The sequence below is a fragment of the Lagenorhynchus albirostris genome, unplaced genomic scaffold, assembly GCF_949774975.1.
Source record: "Lagenorhynchus albirostris unplaced genomic scaffold, mLagAlb1.1 scaffold_431, whole genome shotgun sequence".
In the NCBI taxonomy this organism is placed as follows: domain Eukaryota; kingdom Metazoa; phylum Chordata; class Mammalia; order Artiodactyla; family Delphinidae; genus Lagenorhynchus; species Lagenorhynchus albirostris.
The window spans coordinates 1-17,999 of NW_026783516.1; the positions used below are offsets into that span (position 1 = coordinate 1).

A 17,999-nucleotide genomic window follows, 5' to 3' on the forward strand; every position below is an offset into this window, starting at 1 on the left:
GTGTTTAACCTGTATAATTTGGCATGGCTGTATCCACTAGGTACAAGATAACCGATATTATTGGGAAGGAAGAGGGACTTGGAGCAGAGAACCTTCGAGGTTCTGGAATGATTGCTGGAGAATCCTCGTTGGCCTATGATGAGATCATCACCATTAGCCTGGTAAATCTTGCCAGAGCATGAGATGTTTGAAGAGCTGACTAGGATTTGTTTCTGCTCCCATCCCCACTACTTAGTCCCAAATGGGAGCATTTCTTAAAAACTGTATATCTACAATTTGATTTTAATTGTGCACGAAAGTAGGAAGGCAGGATAATGTAAATAATTGAATTTCCCAGCTAAACCTAGCACCTCATGTTAGCCTTTAGTTTAACTTCTCATTTCTCTAAATATTCTACCAGAGTATTAACAGCTGAAATTTCTTCTCCTCTTACTGTTTTCCTTGTTCATACCTCTAGTGTAGATGCCAGACATCTGTGAAATAAACAAAAGTGTAAGAGAAGTAAAGGGCGTATGATCCTTTAACTGTTACTTGAATCATTGAAAGAATTCTGTACCTTCTCTGCTTTAACCAGGAAATTGTGGTTTTGTATTGTTATTAATGAAACAGATTTCCTAAAAAAGCAATATTTTTTTCCTGTTAATGTGGATTTTACATATCTGTGCCTTAGTTATTATAGCTAGGGAGGGAACATAAATATGTGACATGTCGAATTTATTCTTTTTTAAGGTTACATGCCGGGCCATTGGGATTGGGGCTTACCTTGTCCGACTGGGACAGAGAACCATCCAGGTTGAAAATTCTCACTTAATTCTGACAGGAGCTGGGGCCCTCAACAAAGTAAGTTTCTAGGGTTTGGGAGAAGTATGTGAAGCTTTTGGAGGATTATTGTGAATTCCTAGTTCTAGATCCTGATTGGGGGAAGGCTTCCTCAGTCTATCTCTTCCCCTCTCCCTCCATCTTCCCTGCCTATTCATTCATTCATTCAACAAAATGAGTGTTTTGAGCACCTACTATGTGCCAGGCCCTATTCCAAGCCCTGCTATGTAATAAACAAACCATATAAAACTCCTGCTGTGAGGAGTTTACATTCTGATGTCCTTCTAGAAAGACAGAATTAATTGAACGCTTCTGTTCTGCCCTCCCTCCCTTTTTCTCATCTGTGAGCGAGGGGTGTGAGATCTATTCCCAGACATGGAGCTACCTCTGAAACATCCCCTGAACACGTTGAGGGTGTCAAGTTTTAATGTTTTGAGAAATTTGTGAAAGCACCTCTGAAAAGGAGCACATATGATGGTCCCTTGTACGTAAGGAAGTACTTGGTAATTATGGAGTGGAAAGATGGGTGGATGGATGCATGGATGGATTGTTGAGAAAGAGTATGACATGGAGATTTATTTTCCCTTCAAAAGAAAAGCTTGTGCCTTTTTTTTTTTAAAAGAAGGTTCAACTTTTTTTATTTATTTATTTATTTTTGGCTGCGTTGGGTCTTCGTTTCTGTGCGAGGGCTTTCTCCAGTTGCGGTGAGTGGAGGCCACTCTTCACCGCGGTGCGCGGGCCTCTCCCGTTGCGGAGCACAGGCTCCAGATGCGCAGGCTCAGTAGTTGTGGCTCACGGGCCTAGTTGCTCCGCGGCATGTGGGATCTTCCCAGACCAGGGCTCGAACCCGTGTCCCCTGCATTGGCAGGCGAATTCTTAACCACTGCGCCCAGGAAGTCCCCGACAGTATAGTTCTGACTTCTTTGTAGGCATAGGAAAATTATTTTCTCTCCAGAGCCAGGAATATGTAATTGTCTGAGGCTGGCTGGCTGGCTGGCTGACTGACCTCGTACAACTCGTATAACCCCTCAACTCCCCAGCTTTCTTTATCTGTCAAAGGGGGATGATAATTTCCACCTCTAAATGATGCTGTGGACATCAAATGAGAAAACATAGGTAAAAGCAGCTAGTAGTTGGCACAAAGTGTTGGCTCACATCACAGTTTCAGTTTCCTTTTCCTCTCCCTTACACGGTTTGGTGATTGTGCTTGCGGAGCTATATGCATGCTAAGTTGTTTACCTAGACTCACGCAAACTGTTTATGAAGCCTTGGCTTTCAAGTGGAAGGATGGGAATTAAGTGTCCTATCCTATCATTCCCATTTAGAATAAGTTGACACTGCCATCAGTCCAATTAGCTTTTGGGGATGTCAGAAATGAGAATGGTGTGATGTGATAAGTTTGCTCTCTGCATTCGTATAAACTTCATGTCCTTCTCTGGGCTTGCCTTTCTCTCCAAGGAAAGGCAGAGCAGTGCTAACAAAGGCAAACTTGGATGTCCTGCTCTCTTTTTGGAGAGTAGCCTGGAAATAAAGATTGTGAACTGCCTCTACTGAGGGAGATTATTGCTGCGGGAGAAACTTACTTTATTTTTAAGTTGTTCTTTTGGATACCTTCTTAGGATGAGATATTGAGGAATGCTGAAGAGAATTGTAGATACCATTATCTGTGAGGATAGAATTTAAAGAAGACACCTGCATTTCCATAATGTTCCCGTACCTGAACAAAGAGCTGATTTCTGAAAAGTATCTTGTTACATTGAGTTTTTAATTTTCTCCCTGATATCCAAAGAATATTCTGAAAAGCAAAGGTGGTGGTGGTGTGTTGTTGTCGCTGCTGCTGGGGTTTTTATTTGTTTGTTTGTTTTTCCTAAAAACTTGCTAGTTGAATTTCAATCCTGCCACAAAGAAAGCATTAGGGATTTTTTTCTTAAAACCCGGTTGAATTTTTGTGATCAAATTCATTATATTCATCTTCCTCCTAGCCTGCAGGGCTCCTTGTTAAAGAAGTCTAGTTGTAGGGAAAAGACAGTAAAGCTGTAGCTGTAACTTACCCCACAATGCTCATTTCCAGAAGGCTGCGATCATTTGTAGCTGAAGGGAGTGATCAGTTATAGGGGTTACTTAACCCTGCTCTGCCCGCTTCACTGTCTTCATGTCACTGCCTCTTATGTGCAGCCGTGGTGCTGGAAGACCCCCGATTTCATGCAAACTGATTAAGAATGTCCTGTCTGCCCCTTTGCCTCTCAGGTACGAGAAAGGAAACTAGAAAGGAGCCACATGCTCAGACTGCCTCTTCTGCCTCCCTCCTTGTGCACGTCCTGCCTTTGTCTGCACTGGTGTCTCTTTGCACATCTGCCTTTTCTTCCTATAGGAATCTCTGTCTCGCATCCTCTGGGCGTGTGTCCAGGTCACTTTGAGTGCATGCCTCTTCCTGTGTGAGTGCTGGTCTCTTTCTCTTTGTGTCTGTGTCTTGCGTCTAGATCCCTCTTTCTCTGTCTGTGTGCCTCCCTGAGTCTCCATGTGTGAGAGTCTTTGTGTGTGTCTGAAACCCTGTAGAGACTCCACAAGCCCTGACCATCTAGCTTGTCGTACGCGTGTACCTGTGTAAAGCGGGAATGTAGGCGGTGTATGCGAGCTTTTAGACTGTAAACATTTGACCCCTACCTTTTTGAGTCTTCATCCTTTACGTTAAACATTAGGGTGAAGAATAAGAAGGGAGGTGGTTGTGCAGAGGTTGTAGGGGGAAAAAAAAAATCTGTGTGTGCAAGTGCCGATCCCGTTGACCCCTTTGAAAATTGAAATAATGATAATGCATGTCTCCTGACTGCATCAAAGTATCAGCACATCAAAAGCCAGGAGGCATGAAATGCAAATGATAAAGTGAAAGCAGATGGATTGTGCATGATCGCCTGATGCCCAATGAATTTTAAAAGGTGCCGGTTTGCAAGGGCGGGTGGGGGGACTGAAATAAACACGTTATCCCTGCAATTCTTTTTTGTTCTTGATGCTCACTCCTGACAATATTTGTTCACACTTGAGTGAACACCCACTTCATCTTTCTCTCTCTCTCTCTGTCTCTCCCTTCTTCCTCTCTCTTTCTCTCTCTCTCTCTCTCCTCTCTAACTCCACCCCTCAGCCCCCCACCCACCTCTTACACGTCTCAGGTCATGTCTCACTGCAGCTCTGGTGGAAATAATAAGATATAAACCACGAGGTTGTTATTTGCATAGAAATAGCATGGAGCCCCAGGCAGCAAGGGAGAAGGACACAGGGATCATTTGTCTAAAATTTTAATGAAAACTTTTGCTGAGGCAGAGATTTTTTTAAAACTTTCTTTCTCCCTGCTTTTCTCCTCCCCTCCTCACCCCCCTCCATCCCATCCCTGCTTTGACTGAACATAGTTGGATGTGAAGAGAAAGGTTTGTCACTCCACATATCACACTCCTGTAATGCAGCCACATGTAAATTGTTTGTTCCTTTAATAGATACGAAGCTGGAGAGACACATATTCCCAACTTAATACACTGCATGTACGCATCAAGCTTTTATAGCTACTCTCCATCTCAGTGCTCACGTGATGTTACCTGTCGTTAGCCGACCTGGTTTTAATTAGTTTAGACCTTCTAACCTCTTGCTTCCAAAGACTCTTACTTTTTAAAGGATTTCTTTTTGTCGCCAACAGTGGTCACCTGCATATAAAATATAACCACCCTGGCGGTTTCCTGTTTTTCCCTTTCGGTGATTTCACCGTTCACCTACACATCTTATTTACGGGGCCCCATCCTTTGCCACTCTGTCTTTTGTTCCAAAACCAGAAAGTGCTCCACATATGCGTCTTTTGATCCCTTGTCCTTGTGATCTCATTATTTGTGTATGCTCTTTCCTTGAATGTCTTGCTCTCCGTTGCCTGCAGTTATTTGTAAAATACTCAAAATATTACAAAGGTGTGGAGAAATACAGGAACCAGGTTTCCTTAAGTGTTGCAGAAGCAGAGTTGACATTTGAACTCAAGGTAATGAGATGGTGATTAGAGGCAGCCTGCATGACTTTATTTGAAACTTAAAATCAAGAACATCTATCTGGTTCCTTGCTACCTTCTGGGTGGGCTGGCGGCACCAGGGCCATTTTACAGATGGAAAGACAAAAACAGCAAGAGGTAAAGTAACCTAGTTCCACTGACAAAGACTAGAACTAGCAGCAGAACATGAACTTCCACATCCCCGAGTTTCATTTAAGATGCGCTCAGTCCCCTGGGCTTAGTGTCCACAAGGCCTGAGAAGAGAAAGTAGTCCGGTCATTTTATTTTTTGTCCAAACATCATGAGAGTGATGACATTAGGAAGAGAAGCTTCTAAGGGCCTGCTCTTTCATGTCACTCCAGGTAGTGGATCATAGGTTCCCAGCTCTACAAACTGTAGACTGTTGGTGGGCAGATCCCTCAGAATGCCTCACTGAGTGGTAAGGGCGGACTTGATGGACATGACAGACTACCTGCTCAGAGTGAGTCATGCTGGCCCGGCAAAGGCAGCAATCTGTGTGTTTGGGGAACTGAAAAGATAGTCCCTTGAGGGACTGTGACAATTTGTAGAGTCATAAACTCCTAAGTCAAGGTGCCACTGGACGTTTGCAGTGACTTTCGGACCCACTTCCTCTCCCCTCCACTCCCCTTCTCTGTTTCTGTGTAATATGTGTACTGTAACATCAGGTGGTGGGTAGGCTGGGAGGACCTAGCATGATAAGGGAAGTAGACTAGAGCCTGCCAGTTCTCAATCCACTGCCCCAGGCTTGGTGAAAGCTCTCTTTGTGTACCAAGAAAGCAGAATTGCAGTTTTTGACTTGTCCTCTGGACAGTTACTGTCTATGGAGGTAAGGCATGTGCCCATGGCCTGATAGATAGATTATAGATTCATTCAAGAGGTGATATATGATTTTCTTGTGATAAGCATTTTAAAGCTTCTGGTTTAAGGCAAAAAAAAATAAAAAATCCAATAATCTCATTCCCCTTAGCGAGAGCTGGCCCCTATTTCCACTGAATCTGCCAGGAAAAAAACAATTATGTGATGAGTGTGGCTAGGGCTATATGTTAGGCCTGTAGGGGGCTAATTCTGCTAATCTTGCTTTTGAGACTTGGTATCAGTCTTTCTCTGGACCTCAGTCTCCAAATACATATTTTTATGTGTCTGTACAATGTGAAATGTGACTCTATTGGGTACAGTATCAGAGTTCCTCCCAGGAGCTTGTAGCACCAGGGGACTGCATTATGCATCCTCCCTCCTCACCCATGACTCTGTGACACTCGCTCAATGTGAGAGTCAGTCCCGGAGGCTCGAGAAAGCAAGGGGGCAGTTCGTTAGCTCTTTTGTGAGGCAGCATTGTAACTGTCACATAACTGAAAGAGGTGGAATAGTTAAGACTGGCCAATGTTTGAGTACAGGCTCTGCCACCTGTGAGTTGTGTGACCTTGGGCAGTGCATTTAACCCTTCCAGGTCACAATTGTGTTAATTGTAAAACAGGGATCATAATAGTACCTATCTACCAGGCTCTTGTGCGGATTATATGAGTTAATACTGGTAAATCGCTGGCACTGTTGTGGTCTTCCCTGTGATGCGGTTAGAGGTCTTTCTCATTGCAACTCATTATCCAGGCCCTGGAAGGGAAATACAAACACAACATTCTCTCTATTTTCTGACCCTTTGAAGGCAAAAATTCCTTTAAGAAAATGTTAGATGTCAGTCCTCACTGTGGCGTACATTCATGTATTGACTTCCCCTATAGATGTTATCTAAAGACAATCACACACTTTGGAAAGCCATTAATGTGAGAGGCCCCATGTTCAGTCCTGATAGGGTAGTATATGTGTCACTCATCTGTCTGCAAGAGTCCCCAAGGACTTGTTGATACAATAGCCCATAATCACTCTAAGGATCAATCCAGCAATTTGCATTTTTAAAAGTCCCTAACTACCTATTTTCACAATAGACAGGCCCTGTGCTCTGAAGCTCCAGATGGGATCGCTCTCCTTTCTAAAGAGGGCATTTGAGCTTCCTGAGTAAGCCTCGCGTTAGCATTATGAACGAGTTCTCAGAGAGGGTTGCAGTGGGCACATCCCCTTAGTTTTCAAGCCCTTCCCCCTGCACACACAAAATCTGGGCACACCTGACTCTGTCTGGGGGGTTGTTTTATTTGTCTTTTGTTTGACGTTCCTTGGGTTTGGTAGGAAACTGTACCAGGTATCTTGGACTCCATTAGTGAGTCAAGGTAATATACCAGAAGTCTGATCCTAGGCTCTCTGCTAGAATTGCTGTTCAGAGCTCCATTGCCTCTGACTCTCTAAGACAGCCCATGTGGGCATGGTGGCTTAGAGACTCAGGACGGGAGACCCACACAAGCATCAAGTCAAAGCTGAGAGTCTCTGCCTGGGCATTAAATAGAGACTCAGGAATTAGCATGTTTGACAAACTATTGTAAATGTGCTCAAACTTTTTGAAGTTTCAAAGCCTTTAGATTATTTAAAAAAAAAAAAGCAAATGAAAAACTTTTGATTATTCCTCTCCTTTCCATTTACTAGGTAAAGCAACATTGGGCTCTAATCTCTTTGGGGCTCAATTTCCTCTTTGTAAAATACGTTTCCCACCTTAAGGTGAAGGCCAGAGGTTCTCTTAATCTTAAATTGTCTTTAATTTCTAGTATTCTGTTATGCTATGAAGATGTATCTCGATTTGTAGCCAGGGAACCGTGTTAGGATAGATGAGGGGGAAGGAGTTGGGGGGGGATCAAAAAAGTGATTCCATGTGAGAGAATTTTATGTTAGTGAGATTACATATCAGTGATGTGTAAAATTATTACATATTAGCAAGATTAGGAATAGGAGTTGTAAAGCATAACAATTCAAAATTTTTTTGTTTCTTATCCATATTATGGAAGAATAAATGCCCCATGGTGGGTGGAAGGGGTGATATCATTCATGATGACACCAAGGGGCCATAGAATTGTAATTGTTGGGAGTGGAAGGATCCTCAAAAGTCCAACCACCCAACTGTTGTTTGAATTTCCTCTGTGACTCCATTACGAAATAGTCATTCAGTTATGCTTGAAAAACTCAACTGAAGGGGAGCTCAGTACTTTTTCAGCCAATCCCTTTCATCTGTATAAAGTTCTTCCTTATATTTGGCTAAAGTCTGTTTCTCTGTAAGACAAACTAATACCTCTTAAAAAGTAGTTCAAAATTAACAAAGCAACTCCCAGTTTGATGGTCTGGCTTATGTAGAACTTAACAGAACCAAACTCTTTCCCATGTATTTTTGCTTTCAGAGTCTGGTCTTGTCTCAAGAACAAATGTAGTGAAGATGAAAATGCTCTTCAAAGATAGAAAAGAAATTGGACTCATAAATAACATTCTTGCCAGCTGAAAATATGAAATACTTAGTAATTACTGGAGAAACAGCTAAAACTCACCACTGTGAAGTAGTACTCTATGGAACTGTAGGAGACTGCCACATGGCATCACGCAAGGCTTTTAGACCTGCCCATCACCTGCCGTATCGAAAGTCAGGATCCTAATACATGATTGAAAGATAGGTCTTTCTGAGTGCTGCATATTTAGGTAGTGGTTAAAACTCATGGTTTGGTGGTACTTATTTCAGGAATCAATAAAAGTGCTGTAGACTGAGGTAATCTTAAGCTCTATGGGCACACAAACCAAATGTAAAATGCTAGAGCTTATTACCCTCTCAGCTCAGGGAGCAGTCTCGGGCTCACTTCATACGTGTGGACCTCCATAACATCTCTACCCTCTCTCTAGAGGGTCCATTCCAGCCTCCCAGACTGGGATGCTTCCCGAGTATTGGAATCAAGAGATGCCTCCACTTCACAGGTTCTGTGGCGTGTAGGGTCTCTGCACGTTCTGCCTCTAATAAAACCTTGTCCCTGAACTCAAGCTAAGTGCCCCCTGAGGACTGCCAGCACAGTGCCCTAAGCAGAGCAGCTTGGCGTTTTCATCTTCCAGTCAGATGTTACGCCTTCTTATGCTGGATTTTCTTCACCTTTCTTTCTACACATGTTCATAGCTCTGTCTTTGCAAATTAGTGTTCAGTTGAAGCTTTGCTATTCCATCTTTCCCTCTCCTCTCCCCTTAACCTTTCTTCTCCCCCAACCCCAGCCTGAAACCCAAGTAAATTAGCTTTTCACCCCTGCCCCCCAGTTTAAAAAAAATCCCATACTCCTCCAGCAGTGTCTGTTCTTGGATTTGCAGTCAGCAGCCATCTCCAATAACCATCCAGCTGTCAGCTTCGCAGCTCCCCACTACCTCCCACCTCCCCCATCACTCACCAGAGGAAAAAGAGAGCCAGAGCCAGAGCTTGAAATATATCATGCAATAGTGTATCATGAATTTGTTGTGAATCACAGCGGTGAAGCAGGTTTATTTATTTCTGAGACCTTAAATCAATACAAAGTAGGTCTCTTAGTTCTGAAGCTGGGATGGAGTGTGAAAAAATGAGCCCATCGTACTCTTAAAACTTTGGGGAAAGGAGATGACAGCTATATAATTCCATTTACCAGGCACTAGGGGCTTTAATGTGAAGGTGACAGGGAGCTCTTTGTGCATTTAGAGCACCATATCTTCTAAATAAAAGATCTGTAGACTTGATAGTGGAGCATATCTCTGAGTTTAATAATCTCCAAGCATTAGACCGAGCCAATATGTTTCCAAGTCAGAGAGGTCCCCCCCACACGCTCATAAATTAAAAGTGCAAGAACTGCACACGTTGGTAGATTAGAAATGCAAGGACTTCAGTCTTCCAGGGGGAAGACAGACCTGGTCCCTGGCTGTGCACAGACTGCTGTGTGAATATGATAAAGACGCAGGAAACGAGACTGTTTAGAAACCTGACTCCTGGCTGTTCATCATTCTCGGGAATGTCCCCTGTGCATGGATCCAAATCTGGCTATGTCCCCTCTCATTCAGAGTGGCCATCTTCACACAGTCTAATCAGCTGATGTACACAGTCAGGGTGTTGAATTATGAAAGGAGAAGCTTTCAGAGCTGTTTAGATTGAGCTGTAGATTATCATGCCCAGGCTTCAGGTTTTTCTGGTTGATTCTTCACTGGTTCCTAGTTTTTTAAATGTCTCAGAGTCTGGAATTTAAGCCCTTTAAAATAGTTTGCACATAAGAGAAATTGAGAAATCGGTGTTTATTAAGGAAAAGAACTCACCCAATTTTTGTTGTTGTTGTTGTCGTACATGGGCCTCTCACTGCTGTGGCCTCTCCCGTCGCAGAGCACCGGCTCCGGACGCGCAGGCTCAGCTGCCATGGCTCACGGGCCCAGCCGCTCCGTGGCATGTGGGATCCTCCCGGACCGGGGTACGAACCCTTGTCCCCTGCATCAGCAGGTGGACTCTCAACCACTGCGCCACCAGGGAAGCCCCTCACCCAAATTTATCCAACAGCATAAGATGCAAATATGAGAAGTCAAGACCATTGGAACATATAATCACGTTTTGGGTATCTTCATTTTCTATCTAACCCTCTGATAAAATGTCTTCTCAACAGCTAAAGCAGGTTTATGCAGTTCAGTAGAGCAACCCTAGTATAATATGACTTTATAGTACATAGAGTTACTAGCTTAATTCTAGCCCAGGTAAAGAATTTTGAAAGGAAAACCCAGTGTCTACACTGGGGAAAACTAAAAGGAGAGGAAAATTGAATCACTCATTTTGCTTAAAGAATCTGCTACACATTATAACACTAATAGGAAAGACTTCATTTGCTTATAGTAGTTCAGCTTGCTGAAAATACAAACCAGAGCTGAGTTTTGATAGAGCAGTGAGAATTATGGCAGTTCACCTGCATTTATTGTGTGCCTGTTGTGTGTAAAGCTCTGTTCTTATGCTATGGGTGTACAAAGATGATTCCTGCTCTCATGGAGCTTAAATTTAGGCTAAAAGACAATAACAAGCTTTTCATGTGTTCCAAGGGGAAAACATTAAATTGCTTCCCATCAGATGTAAATGAGAAAACACAAACAAAAAGGCTGCAAAGATGAAAGAAAGGTCAGTGTTACTCCCCAAGAAGCCAGATCCCAGCAGGCACCAAACTCTGTGCCTCGCCACTGGTGGGCACAGGCAGACAGTCACACAGCCATCTGCCTTCCACCAACCTCACATCCAATATCCTATTCAGAAAAACCACTGGAGGTGACTGGAAAAAATATATATATGTGTGTGTGTGTGTATTTATGTGTATACACACACACACACACACACACACATACACACGTATATATAGTTCTCACAACTCAATAATAGGAAAACAACCCAGTAACTTTTTAAATGGGTAAAAAATTTGAACAGACATTTCACCAAAGGCATAAGGATGGTAAATAAGCACACAAAAAGATATTTATCATTAGTCATTAGGGAAATGCAAATTAAAACCACAATTAGACACCACTAAACTAAAATAAAAAATTCTAAGCAGACAGTACTAAGTGTTGGTAAGGATGCAAAACAACTAGAACTCTCATGTGTATTGGTGGGAATGCAAAATGGTACAGCCACTTTGAAAAAGTTGAGCTTTTTTAAAAAAATAGAGTCAGTTATCCACTTACCATATAACCTAGCAATCCTACTCCTAGGTATTTACTCAACAGAAATGAAAATGTCTATTCATACAGAAACCTGTACGTGAATGTCTCTAGCAGCTTTATTCATAGTTGCCAAAAACTGGAGACCACCCAAATGTCTGCTAACAGGCAAAGAGATGGACAAGGTGTGTTATTTCCATAAAATGGAATAGTACTGTGCAGTAAAAAAGGAACTACTGCCACCTGCGTCAGCATGAATAAATCTCAGATGCATTACGCTGACTGAAAGAAGCTAGACTCATAACGTTCTAGAAAAGGCAATATTGTTGAGACACAAGGATCAGTGGTTGTCAGAGGTGGGAGAAGGGAGTTGATTACAAAGGGAATGAGAATACTTTGGGGGCTGATGAAAACTTTTGGGGTGATTGTGGTGGTGGTTATATGCCTACGTGATGGCAAATTTCATGTACACCTAAAAATGGACAATTTTACTACATGTGAATTATACCTCAATAGACCACACTTTAAAATTTTTTCTATTTTTGGAAGTAATTTATTGTCAGTATGCTCAAGTCTGTAGCTAAATGAGCAGTTGATGGATCCCTGAGATGAGTGATTTCGTTTGACATCAGTTTTGACTCCAGAAGCCTATGCCTGTTCTCATACATTTAACAAGTAAACTGTCATGTGGCTCTTCTCTACCCCAGTTACATTAAAAATGCGTCTCTGTTCCTCACCAGCCTGTCTTCAAATCCTTACCATCCTTCTGCCGTCTAACTCATTCCTCTGTTCTCCCTACATCTCAGTAAACAGAGATCTTCCCAGTGTCACTTCTGGCCTGTATCACCTCAGTTTCTTTTTGGCTGAGTATCTTTTCTGCCACTGGTAGCTCCGTCCCTTTACTCCAGTTTAGCCATCAGCAAACCTGATCACTTTATAATTTTGCTGCTAATTGAGAGACTTTTGGTCTTGCAGTGGACAGTGTTGAATCCAGCCATGGCTCACACCAGAGCCTTTCCCATTCTGTACCAGCAGTGTGTTACTGTGCCCCTTCTCGGTCCCCAACCCTAGCCTTCCAGCTGCCAACCAGCTCTGGAGGGTTTGCCAGTGACAAGAGCGGCAACAAAGTGGGGAGAGGAACTTGTAACCCTGAGTCTTTGTATTCAGAGACTGTGTTTTGGAACCCCCAAGTATTCTTGGTCTCATAGGCACTGGTCCTGTCTCCCTGGAGATTTAGTTCCATTCACCCTTGGATATATTCCTGGAGAAACATTTACACAGTAATATGTGCTGCACCACTTAAAACTGTTAATTGGAGATTGAATTACTTGTCAGCTTTTAAAAATGTAGTCCTGTCAGGTCAAGGAGGAGGGTGTTAGCAGCATGAGTAGATGAGCTATTGCATATTTTCTTCCCCTTCCTCTCTTTTCTCCCCCCTCCCTTTTCCTCTCTCATCCTTTCTCCTTTCTTTTGTTCCCGTTTTAATACTTCTTCCGTGTTCCCACTTATTCTTTCTCATCTCTCTCTTTCTGCCTTAGCCAAACCTTTATTGATAACCTGACAGGTCCCCAGAATGACTTTAATATCTAGAATCATGGATGAAGTCCAGTGATGACAGTTGCTCAGGAAATTTACAAAACCCCTCCTCACATCCTCTTGAGAATAGAAATACCGTAATGAGATGGAGTATCGCAGCAAGGACTCAGCTCGTGTAGCCTAATTCTTAGATGCAGGAGGACTTTTGTACTCCCTGCTTCTTTAACTGACCCATCAGGAATGTTTAAAGGGGGAAAGGTTGGATAGAGGGAGGAAAGCAGCAGAATTCATTTTTTATTCCATCGATATGCATCATTATTTTTCACATCTTCAGCACATGATTGCAAATATTTGCTTTTAAGTCGAAAGGTCTCCAACATAATGTATATGTCAGGACAAAAGCAATTTTTTAAAAACAATTGAGCTAAGTTACATCTATGAAACTTGGAAATCTCAGTGCCTGTGTGCTGACAAACATCCTGACAAGTAAATACTACATTCATTCAGTATTACACAGTGATTTCATTTGCACAAAACCTCACAGTGCTCTGCCACTTCAGTCAAATGTCTGGAGCACTGGGGAAGGGAAGAACGTGTTTATCTTGATCTCCAAAAAGGGATTTAAGGGCGAGAGCAGGCGGTCTATTAGACTGTTTTCATTGCCTGTCAGCTGTGGTAAACCTGAGCTGTCTGCAGTGTCTCTAGATAAGGGGCAACAGCAGCAGTGGCTAAGGCCTCTGCATGTATGTATGTATAGCTGCATTCATTTGTACTTCCTGTGTATCTCAGAATTTCTAAAGGCTATGCAGCATCTTTCGTGGAGCCTTTAACATTTGCGTTCTGCTAATCACTGGCTGTATGCAGCGCTCTTAATTCCCAGGTCTGCCAGCTGTAAGTGCTGGATGAGGCTGAAGTTTATATGGAGAGTGAATGGAGATCCTCTTTCAGGCTCAGCTCTGCGGCGTGGGCACTCTTCAGCGGGGGACCTGAGATGGTGCCTGTTCCTAGTATCGCATGGCACTGCCTCTCCACTTAGACCTGGGGGCAGCAAAGTGGGGCCTCATCAGAGTCACTTCTGTTTGAGTGGTTCCTGTGTTTAAGTGGTTATTGATGCTTGTTGGGCAGATAAACTAAAAGTTTGTATCATGCAGTATAAAATGTGAGAGGAATAATTTCGGAACTGGAACATGGCAAGCAACTTGACTTATACAAGAATGCATATGTCCAAGTTGGAAAAAAATTGGTGAATGAATCTTGCCCACTTCATGAAAATATTATGTAAATGAGGGTTGTTTATCCCAGGTTTTTCTGTAGAAGATTGGTAGGGCAGTAGATGGAAGAATAAAACAGTGGGTTCTTTACTTTGCCTTCCTCAGTGCTCATCAGGGTTAGTGTAACTGTTCCAGCGCAATCATTTCAGAGTTAGGCAGAATGGATTTTGTCCTCGCCCAGATTCTGCTTTTGCAGTTGGAGCTTTTGTTGTGAAGTATTCTAAAATCATTAAAACCACTTGAGTCAGCAATGACCCCTATAAATCAGGAGCTATTGTGTGTGCCCTCATTCTCCTGGTGCATGCTCCAAACATATGGTCATTGAAGATGAACTGGAGGCCCCTGCTTTCTCTTCGCTGATTGTTAAGTAGCTATGATTGTTGGCATTTGTTTGTGGTTAGTGAAGCAGGTTTCATTTTTGTGTGTCCTTCCCCTCTTCACCCCCTACCTCATATGATAAGGCTGATCAGAGAGAGCTCTTCGGATACTCTGTTAGTCTGTCCTATAATTTTTGTCTTTAATTCCCAAATTAAATGAATCCTCTTACATGACAAACATTTCTTTAGCCCAGGGTAATGTTCTTCGTTGTGGTAAGCCCTGGTTTTCTTTCTGAACCCAGAGGAGAAGAAATGTATAAATACTGCCGCCTTTTCAGAACAATGCCAACACGTCAGAGCCTGAGTTTCCACTTGTAAAGGGAAGACATACCAAGTTATTAAACTCTTGCTCCTTCCAAGTCTGTCTCCTATTAGTTTGTAAGAATATGGGGTAGAATGGGGAGATGAGGGGGCCTCCAGGAGTAGCCCAGTTCTAGAGGCTCTCTTCCTCTTTGAAATGAAGGGGCAAAGACATCCGAGGAAGGTGTATTTGAACAGCTAAGCATCTCTTGGTCTGGTTCAGTCCCTTTTTCTGAAATTGGTCCTCGATGGGTTCATTGCTGATTTTGGAGAGGTGTGAGGTTCTAAGTGGTTGGACATTATCAAGTACTAGAGACAGTGTTTCATGGGAAAGAAAATAGCGTTTCTGAGCAGAAAATAGCCCCAGCTCTGTCTTCTAGGCAGTAAGGAGTTCTGGGCTCCTGTCATAGATTGTGGGTATCAGATATTCAGGGTCAGCACAGTGTCTCCTTTTTATTTCGTTTCCCCCTTTCCGATTTTATTTTAATAATTAAAAATACTGCTGATCACACTGAATGACTTCTGGCAGAGAGGCCGTCTGTCCCAGAAGGACCAGTTGTGGGCCATCAGGTTTATGACATCCATAAAACCGGAGCCAGATCAGAGCGCGGCCTCCCTGAGTGACAGGGTTTCTGCCTCCACCAGGGTCCCCCGTCATCTGACTGCTTTGGACATTTGTTTGGGGTTGGTTTTTCATTCTGTTTTGCTTCCTGATGCATGTGCGAGTGTGCCTGTGCACACATTTAAAGATAGAAATGAAACAGGTATGTAATGCCCTCTGCCTGTTAGAAAGACTAAAGCCATAAAAATAACAAACGGCGAGTATTTGCTAGAATGTCAAAGTTATGAGTTTATTTTGTAATGATGTGCTCCTGCCTTCATGAGGTAAACTGGCCGTGGCGGAGGTGTTATTAGTAATATGGACTCAGTGGAGCAGAAAGCTGAGTGACCGAGAGATCAGTGTATCAGTCAGGGAGAGGGCAAATGGAAAGAGACAGCAGGAGAATGAGAAAAGAGCCACAGCGCCTGGGCTGAGATGAAAGACAGACCGAGAGGCGGACGGGAACCCAGTGGTCAGATACGGCCTCCCTGGATCTGGGGGCTCCTTCGAAGGAGCTGCTGCTGTGTTACTCAGCTCAGGGCTGCTTGCAAAGGCTTGTTCTCTGTGCTTCCTTAGCGAGGAAAGCAGTAATCCGAGAGCCATTTTGCTTCCCATATTCCTTTCAGAAGAGTGTCTTCCATCCTTCCTAGCTGAAGTTAAATGGAACCAAGGCCAGCTGGGTCACATGGAGGTCATTGCTTTGGCCACCACCTTCCTCAGCCTTTGGCAAGTCTTGATGTTGGGGCTGACCCAGCATGCAGGGGAACCAGCTCCTAACAGGAAGCGGCAGGATGGGAATATACAGGTAGAATTTGCTGGTCTTTCATTTATTCGCTTCTCCCCAGAGACTGGAAATGAATAAAAGTAAGGAAGAAATTTTGTGTTATGGTTATTTTCTAAAGAAGGAAAGGGAAAAGAAAAGGTAAAATACAGTAAGCGCTCTGCAACCGCTAAGAGCTCTCCAGGGCTACCATAGATGACTGGCAATTACTACACACTCAGAAGTTTGCGGTAGTCAGTGATCAGGCTGCCCAGCGTCCATCTGCTGGGTCAGAAAACCTCCCTCCCTGAAAGAAATTATTAACCAATCTTCAAGTGAAAAAGAAACCCTACAATTTCCAAGTCGAAGAATATTTTTTCTTCCTTTTTTTTCTTTTTTAAAGGAAACTTTATGGTTTCCAATTGCAGATGCCCTTCAACCTCACAAGGGTTAAACTCCTCTAGGGATGGATACACCAGGGAATTGAGGCCCTGAATTCCCTGGAACCTTGGGAGGGAAGGACGCAGGAGAGGCAGGTTTGGGTATAAATCACTACCCTGCACCCAGCACACAAAGAGGACTGTCGGCTCAAGGGTTCATTCATGTATGTGTCATGAGTTGCTTCAGGATTTTGCTTTAAAAATCCAATGTAAAGGGGGAAATTAACCCTTAAAAAATGAGGCATCCAAACCTCACAGTGTTTCTATTTAACTGAGACTCATCACTTGAGGTTGTCAAAAGACAGGCACATTCCCTCTACTGTGCCTACGGGCAGCAGCTCGGCCAGGCCTGCAGGCGATGACGTAGCCTGTGTCTCAGGGTCCAGGCTTTACCCACTGCCATGATTTCAGCTCAGAGTCAAGTATGCCATGCACATCTGTGGCAGCTAGTAGAGAGAGAGAGAGGCTTGCTGGTGTTTAAATTGCAACAGAATATGTGATTGTTTAAAAGCCTTTTGTGTTTTCCAAGTTTTCTTTTTGGGACAAAGGTCCAGATAGTCCCTCAGCACAACCCACGGAGGCTGGACTCTGTCTTGTGGAGAAAAGAATCAATTTCGTGGGAATTACGAAGTAGACTTTGCCTTTCTCTCTGTCTGGACGGATGTCTTTTCCCTTGTTTATTTCTCTAGGTCCTCGGAAGGGAAGTGTACACCTCCAATAACCAGCTCGGGGGCATCCAGATCATGCACAACAATGGGGTGACCCACAGCACTGTCTGTGATGACTTTGAAGGGGTGTTCACTGTCCTGCACTGGCTGTCCTACATGCCGAAGGTAAGCCCTCCCCCCTTCCTTCCAGCACCGAGGAAGCCCGTAGCACCCAGCCTTTGCAGCAGAGTTCACTGCCTCCGCGTGTGCGACTGTTTTATAGTAAAGGGATTTTTTTACGATATGTTCTCTGGAAGCCGTTGATTTCTTTTTTTTCCTTAAAGCCATCTTTTGCCTCCTACCTTTAAAATGCCTTTGGATTTCATTGCTTAGGCCCCTTTCTGATGATTTCCAGCCGCAGAAGCCTTCGTGTCCTCTCTGGGCTCAGATCCCAGCTTATTAAGGCTTCTTCCTCATTGTGGGTCTTCCCCTTTGTAATCGGTATCCACCCCTCTGGGGAGCTTCCTGGAGAGCCTGGGCACACTGAAACCAGGAGTCAGAATGCCCCACTTTCTGCCAGGCTCCTACATGAGACTTGAGAGCTGTACATGTTCCTCAGGGCTTGGCTCGAGATTAGGGTTCTTCTAGCTGATGATTGGGACT

At 43.5% G+C, this 17,999-nt stretch overlaps 1 protein-coding gene across 1 annotated transcript in view; it reads left to right on the top strand.

The window, feature by feature from the left end:
- Positions 1 to 6: 6 nt before the first annotated feature.
- Positions 7 to 17,999, top strand: part of LOC132514350 (acetyl-CoA carboxylase 1-like) — a gene marked incomplete at its 3' end in the record, with an annotated part of 30,424 nt that continues 12,431 nt past the window's right edge. The window contains exons 1-3 of the mRNA XM_060138967.1: positions 7 to 161; positions 730 to 840; positions 17,379 to 17,522. Coding sequence (XP_059994950.1) covers positions 24 to 161; positions 730 to 840; positions 17,379 to 17,522 — 393 coding nt within the window. The remainder of the gene's footprint in view (positions 162 to 729; positions 841 to 17,378; positions 17,523 to 17,999) is intronic.